General features: G+C 36.7%; 1 protein-coding gene across 3 annotated transcripts; it reads left to right on the top strand.

Annotated features, from left to right (window-relative positions):
- The first annotated feature begins 956 nt into the window (after positions 1–956).
- LOC149818631 (ribosomal RNA-processing 7 protein) lies at positions 957–25,913 on the top strand. 3 transcript variants are annotated; one of them, XM_089984282.1, is made up of 10 exons: positions 957–1,218; positions 2,037–2,104; positions 18,214–18,339; positions 18,503–18,604; positions 18,955–19,053; positions 19,296–19,379; positions 23,494–23,637; positions 23,877–23,974; positions 24,421–24,631; positions 25,482–25,913. In XM_089984282.1, exons 4-10 carry the CDS (start codon positions 18,508–18,510, stop codon positions 25,565–25,567), a joined length of 819 nt encoding a protein of 272 aa, XP_089840408.1. In that variant the 5' UTR covers positions 957–1,218; positions 2,037–2,104; positions 18,214–18,339; positions 18,503–18,507; the 3' UTR covers positions 25,568–25,913. The 3 variants fall into 3 exon arrangements, with proteins under 3 accessions (XP_089840408.1, XP_089840407.1, XP_089840409.1); XM_089984281.1 differs by having other exon boundaries at positions 1,988–2,104; XM_089984283.1 differs by having other exon boundaries at positions 1,057–1,097; positions 1,988–2,104.

The raw sequence follows: 25,913 nt of genomic DNA, 5'->3' as shown, positions 1-25,913 counted from the left end.
ACTTGCATCGCAGCCTGGAGATCATATTTGACCACTTCATCCCACATTTGACTCTCAGCAGGTATGTTGGTGCTTTTAATTGGTGGGCCCCACCTGGGCTTTACCTCGCGGGGGATGGGGGACCGGTCCATTAACTGACCTGGTTCTTGGTGGGCCTTTTTCGTCATCAGAAAAAAAAATATGCCAAGTACCTGAATAGTCAAATCCAACACGTGGCTATATCCATTGCAAACACAATTGTGTAACACTCTTCCTCTCTCTCCACACAGATATTTGCGTAGCTGTAGCAATACTAAAGCATCAAAACTTTTGATGGTGTGCTGTTAGAATTACATAAACCTAATTTCCAAAAGCAAAAGCTAGCCATTGAACCCTGTTTAGCACGTTCTTTTCGCTATTTTCAAGTGTTGAAGTTCTACATGATGTAAATGATTCTTACTTTGATTTAGTTTATATAAATTTAACCACCATCCACAAGTAAAGCATGAGAAACTAATTACCAGATATTAATGAAAAAATGAAATATTCCAATTAAACTCCAACTAAAAACGTGTCAAATTACATGTTAATGAATCGGATTTAAGTATGCACCTTGGTGAAGACAGGTGTTGTCATTCGAAACTTTTCATTTGAAGAATTCTTGCCAAATATATAACTAGAATAAAAATATCATCATCAAACTATCTAGAAATGTTTAAAACGAGCAGTAGAAATTAAGAAAAAGTTTTTTAATAATTATATGCATAAGTAGTTTTGTGGAGAATCTAATTCCCAGCAACATTGTTGAAGCCAACTGTAACACTGGCTTTTTCAAAGTTTTTTTTGGGTCCAGGTTGGATCCGACCCAACCCGGATCCGGGTTTCCCCACCCCACCGTCCCACCGTGTTTTTATTTAAACCCCGCAGAACCCCACCCCCCCCTTGCGCTCTTCCCCTCTCCCCCTCGACACCCCCAACCTCCCTTGCCCGGCACACCTCGACGGGATCCCCCCTCCCCCTCGACTCCTCTGCTGAAACCCGAGACCCTTCCGCTTCCCTCCTCGTCTTCTTCCCCCTCACGCCGGGCTCCCCTTCGCCAGAGCTGCCGCCGCCCCCAGGTTTGTCTCTCTCTCCCTCACTGATCTCTCTCTGTCCCCAGCGCCCCTCCCAGCTCTCTCTCTGCTCTCGCTCCTTCGTGTACCACCGCTCCCAGGAACGCCGGCGCTGTGAGAAGCTCAGGTGAGCCCCTCCACTTCCCCTCCTCCCTCCCCCCCCCCCCCCCCGTCTTCTCCTTCCTCTTCTGATTTCTTCTTCCTGTTGCCATCGGCCAGTTGGAAGGCACCGGCCGGAGGCCACCCAAGCTTGGTTGCCTCCGCCCCCCTCAGCGGTACCCCCCTCTTCTGAGGGCCCTTTCAGCCAGCCAGCGGCCTCAGTCCAGGGCTGCTGCCGGTAAGGGCTGGCCCGAGCTGAGCTCGGCTTTCCAGCCCCCCCTGTTGCAGGCAGGGGCTTTGGCCCATGGCGCCGCCCTCTCTCTCTCTCTCTCTCCGGCCTGGGTTGCCCACGCTGCACCACCCTGGGGTGCAGCGGGGTCCGGTCCTCTGAGCAGCACTGCTGCCTTGAGCTCGACTAAGGCGCAGCTGAGCTCGGTCAACACCGATCTCAGATCGATCCTTGTTTGTTAAGGGAACCGAGCTCGGCAGCCTGACCTAGCCCAGCCCGGGTCCAAGCTTGGGGCAAGGCTCGGCCAGGAAACCGAGCCCACCCCCCTGTTTCCCCTGTTTTTCTTTTTGCCGAACCAAGCTCGGCTCTCCAACCGAGTTTGGCTTGGTTGAGGCCTAACCGGTTCACTCGCCTGAGTGAGCTGGGTCCTTGCCGATCCTAGCTTGGCTCATTCCGACTCTCAACCCGGCTTAGCTGATCGGCTCGAATCTGGGTCGGGTTCGACCTTCACGGCACAAGTGGTGCTTATTATATTTATTTTAAGTGATTGCATAGTTCTCTTTTGCAGCGCAGTAAAATATCTTTTACCACACCCTATCTCCCTATCTGTGCAACAGACTCGAGACACATGCATCGAGGCACAAGCCCCTGAGCAGAATCATTAGCGAATTCAACAATCCTTGAGGTAGGAGAAAGTTGCATAAAGTACAATGGATGAACAAATCTTAAAATTTATATATATATATATATATACATTATGCATTTAATTCAAGGATGGCGTTTTGCTATCCTTGTTTTCTTTCTTTTATGTCATTTATTTTGCTGATGCTCTTTTAAGTACACAAGCTTCTGCTTATGCATTTATTTAGCTCAATATGTGGTTTCACATGTCGAACATTGCATTATATCATTTACTTTGTCACTGTACTTTTACATGCACAGGCTTCTGCTTACACATTTATTTAGCTCGATGTGTGGTTTCACGTATCGAGCATTGCTTTATATCATTTACTTTGCTGTCACGCTTTTACACGCACATGTTACTGTTAGAAAGTGGCTTTGAATACATTAGGTTCAATAATGAACCCATACATGCACATGAAGTGCGAATAAACCCATTAAAGAGAACAACATAAGCACATAATGTGCTAACACATAAACCCACACAAGGGGCAAAAAATATGACTTAAAGTCATAAGTTGAATATTATTGAAAGAAAGGAAGAAGAGGGGAAAAACCCCTTACAATGGAGCAAGAGCTCCTCCAAAAATCTCTAAGAAATACAAGGGGGAGACCCCTATTTATAACACAAGAGAGGAGCCACAAAGGGGGCTCCCAAAGGAGTCGTTGGGAGCCCCCAACAGTCACATTTGTGAACGTTGGGGGCTCCCCAACGACTCTTTGGGGAGCCTCCCTAGGTGGCGTAAACCCCAAAAAATAAAAAATAAAAAATAAAAAATAAAATTAAATTACAAACATATTCCGAATGGAATATGCGTAAAACTGGAAATGTCTAAACTACCCCTATGCCTATAAATAGAAAAATATATATTTTATATATATAATTAGGATAATACATATGCATATATACAATATATGAATATGTATTATCCTTTATATATATAAAATATATATAGTATTACAAAGGTTGAATGATACATTTTAACACCCCCCCCCCAAACTTTGCGCGGGGGAACGAAAAGATTGAAGAAAGCAAGAGGAAGAATCTCAAGGCTTCAAGAGCCTTTAGTCTGAATGCCATTGAAAATGTAAATGTCTTCCTCCAACGTCTTTAACGATGACCACCTTCCATGATCTATCCAAGGTACTTCCTTTTCCACTTATCTTCAAGATCCTGTGGAACAACAACAAAGAACAAGTAAAAAATATCTTTGCACTTTACTCAAAGTGAACTTTCCTAACAAGGTGCAAAATTATATTTATGCAAGATCACATGATAAAATACTTTAGCATGAGGAAAATTTAGAAAAAAAACAAGATTTCAAAATCATATATCATGTTAAATGGTAAGCGGAAGTAAATTATGCGGAAATGAATTGCAAGAATGCGTAATTCATTCATAAGGTCCAACATTGGACAAACATAACCCCATAATGAGGAATAACACAATGGTCCCCTAAGGGACACCATAGCAAGCTTACGAAGAGGCATAAGTTACATATGCTTTATTGAATGAGATCCTAAAAAGCCATAAAAAGCCTATGCATATATTATCATGAAATGAATTAATACTTAAAGGAATCATTAATGAACATGCTTCAAACATGTAATGAAGTGCTAAACAAGAGAAACGACGTCTCCATGCATACTTTAGACAAAATAAACACAAGAGTTTACAAGGTTTTAAATCCATTTACAAGGCAAAACGAAGAGTGTTATTTGAGTAGAGAATCTTACCCATTTAGGAAAATCTCACTCAATTGACAAAAACACATTTTGCATACAAAAGTGGCCAAAGAACCATAAGCACTTAATATATGCCAAAAAATCGACTTGATTTTTAAAATATGCATATCAAAAATATGATTCACTTGAATATCTTAAAACACAAGTCATGAATGAAATTTTGCAAATTTCAACAATAGTTCATCCATTACAAACCATTACTTCATTAGTCCTCCAAAATCCATAAATCAAGTGTATAAGCTACTAGATCAAGAATATAAATATAATGCCATTAAAGGCCAAATGACACACACTAAGGTGTGTAAAAATACCTCTTGTCTACATATAATAATACTTGAAATGAGTGTATCAACGACAAGAACAAGAGAATACACGCCAACATGGACAAAAAACATCTTTTGTCTACGTAAAAATACACTCTAGATCAAATATGTTCAGCTACTAGAACAAGAGTATTAAGCCAACCATGGGCTAAAAACACAATACATCTTTTGTCTACATAAAATGACACTTGAATTGAGTGAAAGAAGCCAACCATGAGCATATAACTTAGCGACTAGAACAAGGACACAAATGCCAACATAGGCTAAAATCACACACCATGGTGTGAATCAACGTGCCTTGTCTACATAAAATAACACTCAAGACAAGTGTGTTCAACTACTAGACCAAGAGAGCAAAAGCCAACAAAGGGCAACCAACACACGAATGTGTAATAAAATTCTTGTCTACATATGATGACACTTAGATAAGGGGCATAAAAGGAGAAGACTTTTGAGGCAATAAAACTTGTAATGACAATCATATAAATAAAACCTTGAAACAATATTCTTCAAAAAAGAATACTCATAATAATATCATTTTGAAATAAAATGTGTGAATATGCACACACAAAGAATACTTGTGCATAAGAACACATAACATAAATGTGCAAATGCACTCATATGATTCATAAACAATAAAAGGTTGGGCAAAAAACCCCAAAACCTTGATTTTAATATACCTTAAAACATTTTAAGGTTTTAAACATTATATATCCATCACATTTATATATAAATAAGAGCATCCATAAGATCAATGGCCAACATTAAACTAGTGACACACTCATATACCAAATCATTCTAGAGTCCCAAGGTGCCCATAACTCACCTCAACCACCATCTATAATATGGTAAGTGGACAAACTAAAATGACATAACAATGAGTGCCACACTCATAATTAGAGATCATATACCAAATCATTCTAGAGTCCTAAGGTGCCCATAACTCACCTCAATCACCATCTATAATATGGCAAGTGGACAATCTAGAATGATATAACACGAGGTGCCCATAACTCACCTCAAAATCTCTAATATAACAATAGGGCCATAAAAGAATTGATGCATCATATGACAACATGTGATGGATAAAATAAGTGCCATTAAAAGTCAAAAGAATACCTTGGCAACAAACATAATGACATGAAGAATACATCTTGGGATAATCAAGACAATCAAGCTTTTTAATCAAAGGAATCACAAGAACCGTAATGGTTCACAAAGAGAGTTTTAACTCAAAACTCAAAGAAAGAATATTCAATAGTACTTGAAAATTTATAGATTTGGGATAAAAATCCCATACAACAAGTTTTAAATATCCTTTGATTGTGATGAGATATGCGGAAACGTACAAAGTGCTATAAGTACTTATCATGTTTTATAATGATTTTAAAAAGGGTCAATATCTAAATTCATTATATTTTTCACAAAAAGAAATGTGCATAAAAGCTTCATAATGTAAGAAATGTCTACGAAGAGACAATACATATGCAAGCACAAAAAGATGTGCACGAGGGCACTCATACAATATTTGAACAAATACACACCAAGGTGTAAACAAACATGCACTAAGGCATGTATTTCAAAGAAAAGATGAAATGCATACAAGCGCAACTATTTGAGAAACAAATGTATACAAAATACAAAGACACACAAAAGGGAGCAAGTATGCACTTTATAAAAAGAGCAATCCTTGAGATTTCTCAAACTTTTAATTATGCAATTATATGCTTGATAAATGTAATTTAGGACAAAGAGGACCATATGATGATCAACATAGACATCTTTAGAGATATAAACAAGAGGTTTTGAAATCTTATGTGAAAAATACAAACCAACAAGTTTGTAAAGTTGTATCAATAAAATTAATGAAATCTTTTATACCAAAAAGATGTAATAGACACACTATGCATTCTATATAGTGTGAGAAATTCTTTTAAAAAATCTTTTACAATGGTTTGAACAACCTATTTATCACAAAAAAATCCTTTAAATAAACCAAAAACATTGAAACATCTTTAGGAGTTCTTATCATTAACAAGAACTACTTAGGATTCATAAAGAGGTAAGCTACAAAGATTTAGATAAGAAAATCAAAGAATATAGCAAAGAACATTAACTTATACAAGAATTATATAAGTTACAAAAAGATTTACCCAAAAAAACCAAACACAAGAGTTTTTAAGCAAAGATCATTAATTTAGCAAGAAATCGTATTTAAAAAGTTAACTTATAGGTTAATCACGAAATTCTTATGAAAAATCATAAATCTCACATAATTGAAAAATAATTTTGCAAAACATAAATTACTATTATATGTGATGAGAAATCGATAACTCTATAACCAAGAATTATATTTTTGAACAATAAACAAGTTTACCAAATTTAAAAGTAGATATACGAACACGCGAAAAAGTGAAAGGAAATGATTCAACTAAAAACACTAAATGTGCAAGAAAGATAGTTTCATAATGCATAATATGTTAAGAAAAGAGATACATACCGAAAAACTTCTAATAAAAAAAGAACAATGAATACTTCACCATTTCTTGAGCACCACGCTTTCCGTTGCGCCAAGAGACAATCCCATTGTAACCGGGCTCTGATACCATGTTAGAAAGTGGCTTTGAATACATTATGTTCAATAATGAACCCATACATGCACATGAAGTGCGAATAAACCCATTAAAGGGAACAACATAAGCACATAATGTGCTAACACATAAACCCACACAAGGGGCAAAAAATATGACTTAAAGTCATAAGTTGAATATTATTGAAAGAAAGGAAGAAGAGGGGAAAAACCCCTTACAATTGAGCAAGAGCTCCTCCAAAAATCTCTAAGAAATACAAGGGGGAGACCCCTATTTATAACACAAGAGAGGAGCCACAAAGGGGGCTCCCAAAGGAGTCGTTGGGAGCCCCCAACGGTCACATTTGTGACCGTTGGGGGCTCCCCAACGACTCTTTGGGGAGCCTCCCTAGGTGGCGTAAACCCAAAAAAATAGAAAAATAAAAAACAAAAAACAAAATTAAATTACAAACATATTTCGAATGGAATATGCGTAAAACTGGAAATGTCTAAACTACCCCTATGCCTATAAATAGAAAAATATATATTTTATATATATAATTAGGATAATACATATGCATATATACAATATATGAATATGTATTATCCTTTATATATATAAAATATATATAGTATTACAAAGGTTGAATGATACATTTTAACAGTTACTGTATACGCATTTATTTAGTCGGGGTATACTTTATGCATTACTTACACATTTATTTAGTCAAGGTACGGTTTCATATCTCGTACACTAATTACGCATTTATTTAGCTTGATATGATGTTTCACACATCGAGCCTTGCTTTATACTTTATCGTCATGCTGAAATCTGCACAAGCCTGCATTATATATATATATATATATATATATATATATATATATATATATATATATATATATATATATATATATTTATCCATAGATGCAACCGCGTAAGACCCGTAAGTGCATATTCTGTTCTACCCTATATCATGCTTGCACTCTTACAAAAGACACGTATTTACGCATGGGTGCAAAAACCTTAAAGAAAAAGGGTTTTCCTGCGAGAATTCAACATTTCAAAAATGCGTAGTTTTGAAAAGCAAGTTTCGAATACTTGAGGGTTGCCCAATTGCAATTAAGTTTTTTCCAAAACGGCATGATAGAAGAATATGTTTTAACTTCAATTTTATATTCGATATGACCCGGATAACTTCGGATGGGAGCACGAGAATGTGTTTGTTTGAAGTTTCTTTTGAGAAACTCATACCTCTTGTATCGTAAGCAGTATCGCAAGACATGCATCACATATTTAATACTATGATAATTGGATGAGAGATTCGTGGTGATCTCGTATCGTGCAAAGTGATCAATAATATAAAAATATTTTGAAATACAAATTTATGTCAAATTAAACTAAAATGGTTAGACCGTTTCTTTCACGGAACAATTGAGTTGTGGTTTCTTTTTGAGAAACCTATACACCTCTCATCGTAGCGGTACTATCAGACATGCACAACATGTTAGTACTACGATGATTGGATGAAAGATTTATGATAACTTCGAAGCGTGCAAAACTCACATTGTTGAAATCACATAATGGTGATGATTTGCCTTCACAGACAAGCTGCTCGATTTGGTTTGAAAGATCAGAGCATGTAGAATGGGTCATCGGTTAAAATAAAACCGGACGTATCTATTCGCCTCTTGTTTCTGTCAAGGGAGAGGATGCGATGGTACAAAAACTCTAATGGATAGGTTGTTAACAATCATCCCTCGGGCAAATGACTCAGTGTCCCCAGTCATTGGAGTTAGGGGATGAGACTACAAAAAATTATCCTAAGTGGTAGATCCTATGAAACTTCTGTAGAAGTTGGGATGCATCCCTTTAATGAGTGGCCTTTGGAGAATTCTCTCTCGGTCATTGGCCGTCCCTTTAAAAACAGACTTAGTTAGTTGTTCGGGGTATCAAAATACATAGTATAACAAACCCTCGATCAGACTCAGTTGTTTCTATATTTTTTTTGTGTATACCCTTAGTGCAGTTAATATCGAAACAAAGTTATTATGTTTATTTTACTTATTTAGACTTGCACACAAGAAAATGAATGATGTATATATTAGTTTGGGTTCTGAATTATGCTAATTATGCTGAATTATGCTCATTATGCTAATTATGCTCTGTATATAGGTTCATTTCTACATTTTGAATTACATATCATGTATGAAATAAAGCATATGTTAGTTTTATTTTAAATTGTTACTTGTGCACCTACCAATTTTTTTATGAAACTGACCCGTCTTATGGGCATAAGTGATGATTAGGTCGGTACGACAAGTGATGGCACGATGACGTGATGGTATCAAGATGTGATTCTTTTCCTAATGTTTCGCTCTTGAGGATATTTCTATAATTTTACATAAGGGTTTCCTTGAAAATTCTTCTTTTGTATAAGTTCTAAATTATTAAGACTGAATGTTTTAATCTATTTGGTTTTAAATGTACGGAGTTTCAAATTCGTTGTGTAAATGAAAGATTTTGCAAGTAATGCTCCCAAGGTCTGTTGACTTCATATTTTAAAACACCATTTTTCGCTGAATTACTATTTAAAACTCTGATAAATGATCGATTACAAGGCTTTTAAAGTTTTTTTAAAAGTTTGGAATTTTGGGGGCGTTACTCCAACGAAACCTCAATGTCCCCTTTTGTCTCCATCAATAAAAATCTTGCATACTTATAAGGATACCTGGGTAGTACCTTTCCTTGCTAGTAAACAAAGCATTTTAGGAAAAAAAAAACACTGGGGGTAAAAGAAGCACATAATGAGAATTTAAAACAAAAACTCAGTCAAGGACCTGGAACACTCTATTATGCTTACTGTTGCACCTTTGCAAGTTTTTATGAGGCACTTTTAAATCAAGAAAGAAAATTCGTACAACATTGCACTTAAAGGAATTTCAACTTTGATGACATCAAACTACTAATGATGTTACATCTTCGGTATTATCAAATACTTATTTTGTTTCAGTCACTGATTTGGTTCTAATGATGTAGGTATGATTGAAAAAATCTTCATGACTCAAGTTGCTACTCTATAACAGTTGCAGCATCTGCTTTGATTCCCTTTTAGTACCATTACCTAGTTCCTTAGCCTTGTCCATCAGCACACCTCCATTTATCACATGGTTTGTATTCAATAACACCCTTTCATACAGCTCCTGCCTACACGTCTTCCACATCATATTATGTTCCATTTAGTAGGAATTGAACATCTTTCATTGACATTTGTTAGATGTATTTAAGACATACCTCATGATCTGCAGCTCTTTTCAATACCTGATATTTGGGAGATTCTAGTTCTGGTGTCTTGTATATCCAAAACTGAAGGAAAACCAAAAATATCATATTAGTGCATGCATATGAAGACATTTGCATGAACTAGAAATCAAATGAATGAACTGGCATACTTGTTAAGTGTGGAAGCAATTACCTGCTTTAGAACATCAAAAAAACCTTCCAAGGAAAAGTAGTCATTTTGTTTAATGGAATCCCAGAAATCCTACAGAGTAACAGGATTATGTAACTAATCCTGTGAAGCAGAAACAAATAAGTTGTCACAATAGATATTTGCATGATGATGATGTCCAAATGAATGTACTTGCTTGAAACAAGCTCAAATTCTTATTCTGAAACATAAAGACAAAAAACACAAATAACTACAAAAACTTATTTTCTAGAAACCCTTAAGAAATATAGTATACATGAGGCAAGAAAGAGAAGAAAAGGTTGAATTAGCTTTTGAAACTGTCACTGTGCACTATGTAATCTCATCTCAAAAGATATTGAAGATATCAAAACGTGTGGACATGAAGTGAAAAAGATGTCAAATTTGCCTTCCACAACTTGCTTCTATTTTTTTCTTTTTTGAATAAAACACAACTTGCTTCTATTGAAATGATAAGATTTCAACTTGTGATAGAATGGAGGTTGTAAGGCAAGTTGACCTAACCATGCCAAAGATTTTAATTTACTCTACAGGTTGTTGATCCAGAAATCTGGCCTTGGTCTCTTAGAAAATTTACTAGTACATAAGTAGGGGATATCTACATTTCCAGATTGAGGGAAATTACTACCTAGTTGAAGTATTCCACCGAATGCAGGATTTTGAAGGTAGTTGGGAATACTACAAAAGCTATAGAACCACTTCTAAAGATTTCACCATTGGTGTGTTGATGGAGACCTTACTGTGGAGTGTGGACCATGTTTATGAACCAATGAAATGAGGAAAATTTGCAATAAAGTTAGCCTATGAAAGAAAAGAAAGTATCTCTCGTTCTCGATGATAATTGAAAGGGATATGAAAAGCAATTCAACCATCTAGCATATTTCTAAAAACCTAGCGTACCAACTTGACCAAAAGAAGATCCAGATGGAAAAAAGTCCTTTTCAAGTTCTCTTTTAAAGGATATGTAATTGCATCCAATTTTCTATTACTTTCTTCTAAATTCTTTATTTGTAAGCATGCTAAGTTGATGGATATTCAAATATGTTTCTTCTATTTTCAAGCTTATGCTTAAATCGTTTTTTATTTTTAGCTGTTTCCTCTCTCTCTCTAACTCATGTGAACCCTAGCCCTCACTAGAAGGCTGGTCGTACATTGGTAAGGGCTTAAGCCCTACTAGCTCCTAGACGCCATCTAGAGGTGTCGCCAATCCCGATAATCTGACTTGGTGTTGCTCTCCAGTCGTGGTTCTGCTGGTATTTTCAGAGGTATACCTAAATTGACATAACTTTTGGAGCCTTACTGAACTGTCCCACAACCTGAATCTATCCGAATGCCCAAAGCCACACCTAATCATCTGTCCTAAGACTTTGCATACATCCCTAGGTAGATTTAGATACCTTGGTTCAGACCCAGAAGATTCTGGATCACGAAGATCCAAACTGTCGGTTCCTGCTGTTCCTGCTTACAGCTTGCACCCAACTAGTGCTTGCAGCCCATAACCCACAAGTCTTGGGATCCCAAATTGTGTACTTGAAATTTGGGATGCAACAAATGGTATGAAAGCGAAGCCTGAGGAATTTCAAGAAGCATCATAAATACGAAGACCCAAATTCAGGCACGGAAAGTGAGATTCAACCATCGAAGATAAGATCCATAACCGACAAACCCTATCCCAATTGAGTGCACCAGACACCTCAACGTGTTTTGGTTAGCATAACCTGCATAGAAGTCCCTTGGCTTTAAGATTTTTGGTAAAGATTCTACATATCCTGAGCATCGATTTAAAATTTTATTTTGCTCAAATCAGAGTCGTATCGACCCTGATAGGTCTCTTGCAAGTTGGGCCCAAATTTTGGATACGGAACTCCAGTCCCGCTCTGAGTTTAGTCACCTGTTCCACTTTTTTAAAATTTTAATCCGGTGAGTCGGCATCTACAATTTCTAAAAAAATCATTTTCTATCGCCCCCACGTGTTGAGAACTTGCTGTCAAAAAATCTGGCCCAGACCTGCCCTGTTTGCCCTTCTTTTAAGATTGTTGTTGCCTTGTAAATGCCTCTTGAAACCTAGCATGAGCTTAGGTTGATTGAGCTGGATCTTTTGGATGAGAAAATGCGGCTAACTGCCAAGCATGCTAAGGAATAAAAGAGAAGAATTAAGTGATACTATGCCAAATATGTCATTGAAAGGTTTTTTTAAGTCAATGAGTTGGTCCTGAAACTTATTCACCATGTGGGCTCACATTCACTCAAGAACTGAAATTCCAATTGGAAAGGACCCTATATTGTTAAACAAGTCTTACCTAACTTTGGTTGCATACACTAACTTAAATGAGGTTGAGTTGGTAGGAGTCTGAATGGTGGCACGATATGCAAGTAATGCATAATGTAACTTTTCATACCAATCATGACCTTTCTCAATGATTCTGAATTGGTGGCCTTAGCTTGTCCATTACTTTGAGGGTAATAGGAAGCTAAAAAAATGACTGGTTATGCCACAATTTTTGCACATTTTTATGACTTTCTCATTTTTGAATTGGGTGCCATTATCACACACCAAGTCTTCGGGAACACCAAAACGACACACAATGTTACGATAGATGAATGGTGCTATATGCCGACTTTTGACCCTAGCTAATGAGACTGCATCTACCCACTTGGTAAAATACTCAGTAACTGCTAAGATATATTGCTTACCATTTGATGCATGTGGATGAATGGAACCTATGACATCAAATGCCCATATAACAAATGGTCATGGAGATGCAGCAAAATGTAATGCAGATGATGGTGCATGAATCATGCTTTTGACACTTCTCACACATCTTGACATAATGGTTGCGATAGGAGTCCATGGTGGACCAATAGTATTCAGATCTAAGGATCTTTTTGACTCATTTGGGTGCCTATATGTCCACCACAAATCTCATCATGGTATTCTTTTAAAAAAATTTCGGCCTCCTTATCTAGACACCTAAGAAGATTTTGGCTAAACCCTTTTTTTTAGAGAACTCCACCTGAAAGGTAATTCCTTGAGAAATTCTCCTCAACGCTTTCTTATCTTTGGAGTTTGTATTCTTAGGAAATACTTTATTTTTTAAGAAATTCTTGATATCATAAAACCAAAGTTTTCTATCTTTTGGTCTCCGATAGTCAATTTCCTCCCAACTTGTCTCTCTCTTTTCATTTCGGACTTTCTATTCTTATAATTGAAAATGATATACAATTTTGATCCTGCCCCATTTTTATGGCGGAAGAAAGGCTTGCAAGGCTATCAACAAATTGATTATTTTTTCTTGTAGTGAAAAAATTTGAAATGATCAAAATTCTTTGCAAGACTTAGGACCATACCTGTATTTGAGATTAGTTTCTTTTTATTGGCAAGTCATTTTCCAATGACTTGCTTGATCACCAACATTGAGTCTCCTTTCACGTGTACCTTCTTGACATTTAATTCGATTAAATCTTTAATCCATGGACGAAAGCCTCCTGTTCAACAACATTGTTGCTACATAAGAAGTCTAGTTTGAAAGCATTTGGGATCTTTTCGTCATATGGAATAATGATTATAAATTCGATCCCATATTCATTTGTAGTTCGAGATCCATCAAAATACAAAGTCCAAATGTCCTTTACTCTTGTCTTTCCTTCCTCAATTACCAAGATATTTTCATCAAGAAAAGCATCATTTACCCTTTTCTTCCCTTCTATGGGAAGATCAGTTAGGTGATCTGCCATAACTTTTCCTTAACAAATTTTGGGAGACATGCCTCAAATCAATTTTCATAAGCAAGACTTGTCATCTAGCAATCCATTCAGTCAAAATGGGTTTCTCGAAAACATATTTGATTAGATCAAGCCTAGATATGACTCCAACTTCACATACTAGCATATAATGTCTTTGTTTGTTAGTTGCCCAAACTGTCTTTGTTTGTTAATTGCCTAAACCAATGTGAGACATGTTTCCTTCAAGTTATTATACCCTTTTTTATAATCTACAAAAGTCTTGCTTATATAATATATTGCATATTCAGACTTCTTATCTTCCTCATATTAGACAAATAGGCAATCCAGGGCCACATCGTTATAGAGCAATAAAGGTCTTCCTAAGACTGGGGGTTTGAGGACAGGCAAATTCAAAAGATATTGTTTGAGTCTATTAAATGAAGCTTGACATTCTTCATTCCAAACAAACTCAACTTCTTTCCTTAAAAACTAATTGAATGGCTCACACCTAGTGGTTAGGTTTGAAAGGAATCTCCCAATGACCTAGATTTTTCCTTAGAGGCTCCTCAATTGCTTAAGAGTGGTGGGTAGAGGCATTTCAATGATGACCTTAATCTTAGCATGATAGATTTTAATGCCCCTCTTGCTAACAATAAAGCCAAGAAGCTTACCAAGATCTACACTAAGTACACATTTCTAGTGATTCATTCTAACTTTATATTTTTTCAGGCATTCAAATTCAAAGACCCTTGTCAAAGACTCTAGGTACTCTCTCTAGTTTTGGAGTTGATCATGTTATCTTCTACATAAACCTTTATTCCATCATGGGTTTGGTTATGAAAGATGGCGACTGTCACTCTCTAGTAGGTTACTCCAACGATTGAGGCCCAAAGGCATGACAATATATCAGAAGATGGCCTAGGGCATGGTGAACGTCGTTTATGACTGATCGATGACAACTAACTTGATTTGGTTGTATCCTAAGAAACTATCCATGAATGAGAATATTTCATGTTCTGCAGTGCTATCCAGTATAAGGTCAATATTGGAGAAATAATCCTTGGTTGTAGCCTTGTTCAGGTTCTTAAAATCTATACAGACTCTAGCTTTGCTATTAGATTTAAGAGCTAAAATGATGTTGGCTATAACCACTTTGGGTAATTTATGGGACAAATGAATCCTACAATGAACGTATCCTCTAGGCTGGCCTTCACTTGAAGTTGTACCATTTGGCCAATCTTTTTAAGTTTTTTCTTGACTTGTTTGACATTTGTATGTAAGGTAAGGCAATGTTCGACAAGACTCAAATCCAAGCCTAGTATGTCCTTGTATGACTATGCAAAAACATTCTTGTATTGGGTTAGGAACTAAACTAAGAACCTTCTTTCTCGTATGCTTAGTGAGGTTCATATCTTGACTATCTTGGGTTATTGAGCGGTGCCTCGATTGTTTTCTTTGCTATCCTCTTTGACAATTAGATAAGCGTTTTCTTGCCTTTCGAAATTGCATTTAAACTCAGAAAGTTCAGTATCTTCTCCATGCTCCTCATTTCAATATGGGTGTTTCATCATTGACTTCCTCTTCACACTTATTTTTATAAAGATTTTATAAATCAGAAGCATCAATATTTTTAAATTTTTTATTCTGTTTAGATTTTTGAAAATTTTCTATTTTTTTGGATTTTTGAATAAGGATGAGACACATTGGCAAAAAGTGTATGATTGGTACAAACTTTCTGGTTCTCATCCATAGACACAGAAAGGTTATAGAACAAGGAGAAAGATGTCATTCCCAAAAAGAAAAGTAAAAATAATTTTTTTGTTTTCTAATTTTCATTTTTTGGCTTTTTAAATAATAATGTACATGATCTAGGTTTGACTCAGTTACCTGGGGTTTGGGTATGAGTACCCAGTTGCTCATCTTGTGATGGCTGGTGACAAGCAGTTGATCCTCTCACTACAATAAAATTACATGCATCACAATGTGAACCAAAGAATAATATATCCAATCCTAAGGTTTTAAGATTTGAATACAGAAGAGTGGATTTCATCAAGGTTGTAGACTCACTAGACTCTCGGGCTACCATGGGATCAAGATCCATTTCCCAAGAGAGACCCACTTCACCAGGAGGATTGCTTGGATCACTTAAACCACCATCTTATTGTTGGTTGCCCTTAGAGTCTGCATACTCAAATATTTTAGGAGTGACTTGCTCCAAACACCTTTGACAGAATTGTTCCCACTCTTCCCCAGTGGGATTGTTATCATACTCTGTTCAATATTCAAAGACTATGTAAGGAACTAGTTTATCTAGTTCTTCATTGGCTTCTTGTTGTTCTTGGTGAATCTGAAGGGGGTATCCTTTTACTGCCCAATATTCAAGGGATTCTTCTGGTGCCAAGGTCATAAGAAGACGACCTATTTCAGGCTCAAGATTTAGGTCAATCGGATATGGAGGGCCCATGGTGTCTGGATTTTCTTGAAAAAGATCTTCCAATCCATACTCTAAATAACTCCAATTCTCTTGTTCTTGTCTGGCCTTTTCTTTTCAACAAAGGAAAAACTCAGGGGGAGGGGGTTCCAAATATTTATTTTTCTTAAAAAAGTCAAGAAAAAATAATATATTAAAATTTTAAAAATATATAAAAACTATAAAAATGCAAGGAAAACTTTCAAAATCTAAAAGTTATATAAAATATAAAGATCCACATTAATAATATGAGGGTATTGCAATAATTTTTTTTTGGATTTATAACCTGAAGAAACCACACCCGACACGAAGACCTGGTCGCACAGGCTCAACCTGCCATACTTACGATCGTTGTGATCGTTGTGCCGGTAGCGTAAAACTCTGAGTCTAGGACCCCTGCCCTGATGCTTATGCTACACGTTGGCTTGCGCAGAGGGGTGACCTCCATGAGAATCGAACCTTGATTGTCCGTATAGCAGCCACGACCCCACCCCACTACGCCAACCCCCTTAAGGGAGGGTATTGCAATAAAAAAACATGATATTTTCAAAATGAATGGCATCTTGAAAATATCATGTTTTTCTCGAGATTATATTGGTTTTTGTCAAAATTCTTGGTGTGTTTTTTGGAATGATTATACCAGTTTTGTCAAAATTCTTGTTTTTTTTTTTCGATTTGCAATCAAACTAGGGACTTTTTAAGTACAAATTAGATCTTACATCATCGGGTCTTATTCAGATTCGGATTCAAAAGGATTCTGCTCGTACCCGGTTCGTTTGCGGTCCTAGTTTATTACACGGACCGTTTGAGGCGAGTCACACTCCTCCCTCATACCTGACCTACAAGGGCAGGGCTACATTGGGTCCAGGGTGGGCACTCTGACCCGGGCACAACCCCCACAGGTAACATAATATAATGTGTGCTCCCTCGAGTCCTCTCTCTCTCTGCTCCATTACCCTTCGGTCTGCGACAGCTCCACTCGACCTCCGACCATTCATCCAGCGGCGACTTCCGACGCAACCTGGAAGGTCCTTCTTCTCTCTCTCAACCCTGTTCAGGGCGGGTCAGGGCCTCAGGCGTGCTGCCTGCAACCTGCTTCAGTTGCTCTTCGGCATGGCAGCACGTTGGTCTTCTTTTTCTTGTGTTTTTTTAGGGTTCTTTTGTGCTTTTTTAAAAAAATTAGTATTTAGGCTTTGATTTTCGTTTTTCAAATGATATGAATGTTTAATTAGGTATTTCTGTGTTTTTTTCTTTTCAATCAACATTAAACATGATTCCAAATGCTTGATTTTGGTTAGAAACTCAAAATTTTAGGGGCTTTTTATCTGCACATATATGTATATATGAATGAATGAATGATGATTGTTAGGACTTAGGATTTATATTTCTGATTTACTTTTTTTGATAGCATGAATATTTAATTACGTTTTAGCGGTTTTTGTGCCTTTTTTTCCAATTAACATTTAGGTTTTTTATTTTGGTTTTTTAAATGAGATGAATATTTAATTAGATTCCACATGCTTGATTTTAGTTAGAATATTAAGGGCCTTATTTTTTCTTTAAAGTTAGCCTATATATGAATAATGTTTGTTAGGATTGAAATTTGTTATTTAGTTTTTTTAAATAGCATGCATATTTAATTAGGTTTTAAGGGTTTTTGTGTTTTCGTATTTTAGATTTTTTATTAGGGTTTTAGGATTTAGAATGACTATCTGATTTTTATTTTGAAACATGTTCTTAGTATAGTTTATTAGTAATTATTTTTCTTTTCACTGGCCATTTGTGCCACCTTAGTTTAGATTCTTGGCTCCGCCCACTTAGCCCTACCTCCAGCGACCCATGACCGGCTAACGGTGGCTGCTGGTGTTTCTTCCGGCTATTGACACCAACTGACAAAAGCCGACGGTAGTTACAGTAAGAGTAAGTAGAACCTCTCTCTCTCTCTCTCTGTGCCTGCTAGATGTTTGAAGAAATTCATGTTTGGATTTGAGTGGTAGTGTTATTTAATGGGTGCTATTATTTCTGTTATGTTTATTTTATTGCTATTGTTGTTAGGCTTGTAATGCTTCTTATTATTTCTCAGGGAAAATGTCCAGGATAGGTTTGAAAAATGAAAAGGATAGTTTGAGGTTGAAGAAGAAAAGGAAATCAGAAATGATGAATGGAGTAGAAGAAGAAAAAGAAGGTGAGTGCACTAATTTGGACATGAGTTTCACATTCATTATGTGCTTTAGTTCTGGGTTGTTCATTAGGATTGACCATTTCATGCTCATTTTATGTGTAACAGCAAATTATCAATCTCAAAATTAGAGAATTTATTTAAATTAGCACAAGGGAAACATTATACATCCAAAACATATTTTTGGTTCTGCAATTGAGCAAGACAATTACAGAAAATGGTGAGAATGGAATAAGAGCAAAGTTGTGCACCAAAACCTATCTTTGATTCTTGTGGAACTTGCTTTTTTGTAAATGCCCGAATGTTCTTTTCCTTCAACTATTTATGATAGTTAATGTCTTGAGTTATGATCTTAGAGCCGAAGCCTGCGGATGCAGAGAGGACTAATGACAATGGTCCAACAAAGAAGAGGAAGAAGAAACAGAAGTTACTGAAGGAAAGCTTTGTTGACAAAGGTCTGCACTTTGATTATGATTTTTATGGCCAATATACTATTGTGAAAAAATGCATTTATGTTTTTCCGAACTTTGCGGTATGTAACTTTTTTTTCTTCATATATACCGTTTATGTGATGCTGTATTTTGTATCAATTATCTCACTTGTTCAATTTCCCTTTCAATGTTGGTGATTTTGTTTTTTAAAATATGTGATACAGTATTCCTTCTCTTTCATATAAAATATCTTCTTGTTTGTGCAGTAAAGAGATCTAAGAAAGGAAAAAGGAGTAAGAAGAAGAATGACTTGAATGATGGGATACCATTGGAAGAAGTTAATTTTGCAGGTGAGTTATATGTTCTATTAGTGAGAATTATTTGGAGGAATAAAGGATACTTGGTTTGGATTCAGCTTTTTACTGGTTGACTATTCCCTATGTCACAGGGATTCGGCTAGCAGGGTGCCGCACCCGCGTCGACGCGACTCGACGCAGGTGCGGTCAACCCGATCCTGGGTGCGTTGACCGCACCCAGGATCATTTAGGTCCATTTTTTTTTTTTGATTTTTTTTTAAAAAAAAATTTGCCCTATGAAATGGGCTGTGGAATTTAAAAAAAAAAATTCTGCTGACAGCTGCGGCTGCTCCTGCCTTTTCAATCCTGATCCTTCTTTTTCGTAAAGGATTTTCTCTCTCCATAATAAATGATAATGATGGTGGTAGCCTTGCTGATCCTTCTTTTTCGTAAAGGATTTTCTCTCTCCATAATAAATGAATAAATGATAATGATGGTGGTAGCCTTGCTGATCCTTCTTTTTCGTAAATGATTTTCTCTCTCCATAATAAATGAATAAATGATAATGATGGTGGTAGCCTTGCTGGCTATTAGTATTCACTGTTCTCCTGACGAGATGGGTGCGCTATGCAGCTGTATATAAAATGAAATTTGAAAAAACCCGCATCGGGGGAACCCCGGACCCCCTTATATATATATTTATATATTTTACATTTTTGCCCCTGCCGCACCCCCGCACCCGGGTTTTTTGGAAGTGCCGAATCCCCACACCCGCACCCGCACCCACACCCGCACCCATGTGACATAGACTATTCCATCTCAATGCTTTGTTTTTTGGTATACCAGACTCCTCTTTCTTGATTGAACCTTTAGAAAAGGAAATTTTCATTTTTAAGATTGCAAAATGTTTAGAAATTTTTTATTTTTTAGATATAATAAGTAATACGTTCCAAGTTTGATAAGACCGAAGCAGCACAATTGCAGCAAAAGGTTGATATTGCCTGTTTTAGTTACAGATTTATCTGCCTTACCTCCCATGTATTTATTCTTTAACATTCTATATGATTTGTTACCTTTGTCACCTGGGTACGGGTGGGGGTACGACACGGCAATTCCAAAAAATGTGGGTACGGGGATACGACTACATATATATATTGTTTGGACTTTGACGCAAGTCTAGTTCATATCTGGGTCAGCTTTGACAGAGGTCTGATTCAGACCTAGGTTGAAACAGATCCGGATTTGGTCTGAATAAGACTTGGGTTTGGACTTTGACACAGGTCTAGATCCGATCTTGCTCAGCTTTGACACAGGTATGATTCAGGCCTAGGTTGAAACTGATCCAGATCTAGTCTGGCCCAGGTGTCCATTTAGACCCGACTTTACTCATGTCTTATCATAACATCTGGTTTGTGTCAGGTGTTATGAAAGACATTAGAAAAAGAAAAAAAGTAAAAAACATGGGAGAGAAAGAGAGAAACAAATCCGGATTTGGATCTGGCTCAGGTCTGAATAAGACTTGGGTCCATTCAGACCTTATCATAACACCTGGTTTGTGCGCCAAGTGTTATGAAAGACATTAGAGAGAGAACTGTCCTGGCCCGCCAGGTACCCGCTGCCGGTGAAAGAGGAGTGGGAGAGGCGGGTGGTGGTGGGTGTGTTCTCTCTCTCCAGCACCGACAGAAGAAGAAGAGGAAGAGAAGAAGCCAGTTACGCCTCCCCCCTCCTCCTCCTTCTCTCTCTCCCCATCACTTTCTTCCTCCTTCGTTTCTTCTTCTCCTCTCTCTCTCCCCTCCTCCTCCTTTGTTTCTTCTTCTTCTTCCCTATTTCTGGTTTCATTTCCCCCTTCTCTCCTCTCTCTCTCTCTCTCTTGATTGCCCCTCTCGTCTTCCCCCCTCTCTCGTTTCCCCTTATCCCTATTTTCCTCTCTGGTTTTCCCTCCTGTTTTCCAATCCGGAGAGAGAGAGAGAGTCAAGGGTTTGGGGGGGCATTTTGCTTTTTCTTTGTGTTTTGGGTCTGAATTTGACCCTACCTGGCGCAGTGTGGGACCCAACCCGCGGCGTATCCGCACTGCATCCAGTTACATAGTTTATTATATAATCCATTTTTATTTCCTTAAAAAAGATATAATCCTTTTATGATCATATTCATCAATATCTGATTATTTCGTGAACTCTAAAACTGTCACCATGTTCGAGATGCCGCTCTATCTAATATTTGTTGGTCTTTTGCTTTGTCCTATATCCATCTATCAAGGATAAAGATCCCAATGTCCAAGACAAGTGGCTGTTGACAATTACATGGAAGACTGATGTGATAGGTTTAATTTTTGCTGTAGCGAAGGATCAACTTTGTATTTCATCTATTTTGATTGAGATAGTGTTAATCCCATTCCCATGTATTATGGAAATTGTCAACGTGTTCTATAATTTGTTGCATTTCTAGAAATTGGAAATTCAATTTGATTAAATATTTTCTTAATTTGGTTACTTTTGACACAACAAATGAAATTTGAATGTGACATAGATGGGAACGTGGAGACAGGACATGATATACAAATCACATTTGGAAAATGCAAGGATTTTGTAAACCTAGGAGATGCTTGCATGTACGCACACACACTCCCACACACGCAAAATTCACAATCTAAATCTATAAAGCATGAATGTCATCTTGAAAGTGCACCTTCTTGAGTGACAATTCTAAACCATTATGATTAGCAAGCACAGTAAATCAAAGTTGAGAATTGAATGTAATAAGCACAAAAGAAATGATCCTGAACATAAAAAAGATGGAAAAAGTTGGGGACATTGTGTTGAAAGTTACAGCTTTGACTGTATTCATGATGAGCTGTGGGGCCTGGTGTCTACATTAATATTATGTCATGTTGGCACAGGACACACTGATAAAATTGGAAGTGAAGTGTGAGCATGACATAAAATTTAATGGTGTTTGTTACTTGTATATTATCTTTTGTGTTTCTTTATACTTTTAAATGTGTAATTGCTTTGTCATTAATTAGTTGACTGTATTGATGAAGAATTGTTGGATCTGGTGTCTATATATACTACTTTGTTATGTTGACACAAGGCATACATGATAAGTGTCAGCTTGCCATAAAATTTAAGGAGAGGTTTTTTTTCCAGTCTTATTTTTTATTTTTTTCTACTTTTAAATGTATAATGGGGTTTGTCACTAAGCAATGATACAATGACCAGAACAAACCCAAAACCTTTAAATCATGCCGCCCGCACACAGCTGCAGGGGTGGTTTTGTAAATACTATAAAATGTGAAGGGAGAAAATTTCCACAATGTTACAAGTTCTGGCAGATTTCTGTTAGGCTGTGTCACGGGTACTCCATTTTGACTTTTTTTTAGTATCCCCTTATACACAAGTCATTGAAAACTTTATAAAAATATCTGTATCCTCGTAGCCACAGCCATATCCATGGTGGTGTCAACTTTGACTTAAATATGATAAGCTTTTCACTCTAAGATGCAATAATTATTTATGCTACTGTTACAAAAATGCCACTTTATTAGTGGCCCTCAAGCTGTAATTATCTTCTGTTCATGGGCAGCTGGCCTTTTAAGAATCAAAATTCACACCTTTTTAAGTCTTTTTATAAATATGTCCACAATTTGATTCTCGGGCCCGGAAATCATACTTCAATATCTTAATCTTCTATTTCTCTCATAAGTTGTTGATAGATCCATATGTGCTTGGTCTTCCTATGGTGGATTGGATTAAATGCTACCTTGATCTCACCCTTATTATCATATATGTGATTGATTTGCCAATCCTTTGATTTAGTGAGTCAAGTGAGTGGCATGTCCATGTGACTTCTGAATAGCTGATATTCCACCATTGGTCATCATGTAAATTCAAGACATTCTGATGCACAACACAAGATGACCATCTAAGGGGATGGGTGCCCCCTGTCGTCTCGTGGGTTGGCTCACTAATTTATTTTGAGTTCTGAGAAAGATGGTAATCGTGAACTGGAGTTCCTTTTTTTTTTGCTTTTCCTGAGTTCGTAATATACCTCTTGAGGAGTTAGAGAATTTAGTGTTAAGTTCATAGTATACCTCTTGAGTTAGAGAATTTGGTGTTAACTACTGTGTTCTAGAGAATTCAGTGATAACTTCTTGTTCTTTTCATGCTAGATCATGAGTTGAAGAAATTAAGGAAAACTGTGACTGAGGATTTTCCTCAAAGACTGAGAGAAACTGCAGATACAGAAATAAAAGAAGCAGACAAGGTTTATGAAATCCCTTCCGTAGATGATGACTGCTCCAAAGGCATGAAAAGTATGCAAATTCATAGAACTGTGAATGTCTGAATGCACTTCTATTCTTGCATGATTATTAGCTTTCATCTCGCTTTTTTTGTGTTTGAATTTATGATGCATGTGTATGATCTATATTACTGTGCCATCAGTCAAGCTATCTCCTTTTTGGGACCATCATTTGATAGTGCATCTTTTCTTATTAGCTAAAATTTCATTGTTTTGTACTTTTGCTTAATATTTTGTCCTTTCTCTTGTCAGAGTGGCTCATTGAATACCATCAGCGCAGACCTGGATTGGAGATACTGCAGCAGCAAATTGATGATTTTATAGTTGCCTATGAGGCGCGGAAGGAAAAGGTACTAGTCAGCTGAAGGTTTCTTAACATGTTTCCAAATTAATAAAAAAAATTAACAGACATGCAAGCACACACTCAATCCTGGTTACAGTATCATGAGAATGTCTTCAAAGAATGTGGATTTACACAAATGCGCATGAGATCTATCTTTGGTAACATTCTTAGGATGTTTTTATGGTATCCAAGTCATTATCCATTTACCAGTGCTGCTTTGCCATGTTATACTTGCATCCTATGCTTTAGTGCCGAAATAGAACTAATTAGTGGGTGAGTTAAATGGACTTCACGAGCACGTTGGTCTCTTTTTTGCTGAAATCTGGTATAGCAAAATTCATTTCAGAAAAATTAATGCTCACATAGTTGAAGTCCAATAACATGTGGTTTACTTTAGTAATATGCATTTCTGATCAATCTTATTAGTTATATCCACTTGATCTGATTTTCCAGGAAAGAAAAGAGAGAGAAGCACGTGCTGCAGAAGGGGGATGGACTGTAGTTACACATCATAAAGGTAGAAAAAAGACAACGGATGCTGAAAGTGGAATTGCCGTGGGATCTGTTGCAGAGGCAGCTGTCTTGGAAAAAAATGTCAAAAAGAAAAACAAAGAACCAGCTAAAGATTTTTACAGATTCCAAAGACGGGAAGCCCAAAGAAGTGGTAGGTGAATGGAATAGTATTTTGCAAACAAAGATGCACAGGTGTTATTGGAAACAGTCTTGAGCGTTTCATTATACAATAATGTGTGTGGTGGTTCTAATGCATACTTTTATTTTTCTTGGTTGAATTTGAAATGATTGGGTTGGAAGGTTTGGTAACTTGATAGGACTGCGTCTCCATAAATATTTTGTGCATATAACTGCACTTTCATCTGTATATGTCTAGGTCTTCAAAATACATCAGTATGCAATTTAACAGGTTTTAGACTTTAGTCCTTTTTTCTAAATCATTAGCTAGTTCTCTTGGAGATAAATTACAACATGAAATGGAAGCACTATTTGGGTGAATTATGTGGGAGCTAATTTGCTTTAGAAAACACTCCTGGATCCATGAGTTGCTACATAAATGTCTGTTAGGTTTGGAATAAGACAGTGCGTAACAGTTGCATAACCTGATTCTGATGAATGCATTTATGTTGGAAATATATAAATAATTACTTAAAACCAATATTTCCCTCTCCTTAGGGATTGATTCTTCAGATTTTCCTGTTCTATCTTTTGCACAGATGACTGAAGTACATGACTCGTTGTCATCGGCTTTAATTAACAGAATCTTCAGTACTTGCCAACAAATTCTTTTGTGTTCCTTATCTGCTTTAACATTCACTTAAGTTTGATTTTTTACATATTTCTTTAATTGTACCATTTTCAAGTTAAAATTTTTGTTGTGCTGTTCTTAAATTCTGCATTAGGGTTATAGGAAAATGTCCCAATGAAAAGAGATTGCAATACTCTAATAAAAGTTGCATTGCTGATGATGATAAAAATTTAAGACATTCTCTTCCTTGCAGAGGTTATGATGTTGCAGAGCAAGTTCGAGCAGGACAAGAAAAGAATACAGCAATTGAGAGCAGCAAGAAAGTTTCGTCCTTTCTGATTCATCTTATGAGAGATCCAACAAAATCAATTTTGGCATTTCTGGCGTTGGGCCTCCTGAATTTTGTTTCAACATTGACATCTTTCTCCAATTTATGTCATCTTTCTATATCTGTAATCCTTCTCTTTTTCCTACTTTGTTCTTTCAGGAGGCTTCATTTGTGCATCAAATGATCAACAGTGCAATCACATTGTCTGGAATTAGTGATATTTTTTGCTTGGCTTTATATTTTAGTCTATAGCCTGATTGTTGTCATACCTCTCGTATTTGAGAAGGGCGTTTTGGGATAACCCTCTCACATAATGTTTTCCATCTATATGCCACAGAGGTGAACCAATTTGATTCT

Source organism: Nuphar pumila, chromosome 13 (assembly GCF_984573655.1).
Source record: "Nuphar pumila chromosome 13, dmNupPumi1.hap1.1, whole genome shotgun sequence".
Lineage (NCBI taxonomy): Eukaryota > Viridiplantae > Streptophyta > Magnoliopsida > Nymphaeales > Nymphaeaceae > Nuphar > Nuphar pumila.
This window is presented reverse-complemented; position numbering and strand designations above follow the sequence as displayed.

Bases quoted from the DNA above. Each gene is read 5' to 3' on its own strand.
- LOC149818631 (XM_089984282.1), top strand. From the start codon at position 18,508: ATGTCCAGGATAGGTTTGAAAAATGAAAAGGATAGTTTGAGGTTGAAG. The intron at 19,054-19,295 runs GTCTGCACTTTG...TTGTTTGTGCAG, and splicing joins GGAAAGCTTTGTTGACAAAG to TAAAGAGATCTAAGAAAGGA. The intron at 19,380-23,493 runs GTGAGTTATATG...TTTTCATGCTAG, and splicing joins GGAAGAAGTTAATTTTGCAG to ATCATGAGTTGAAGAAATTA.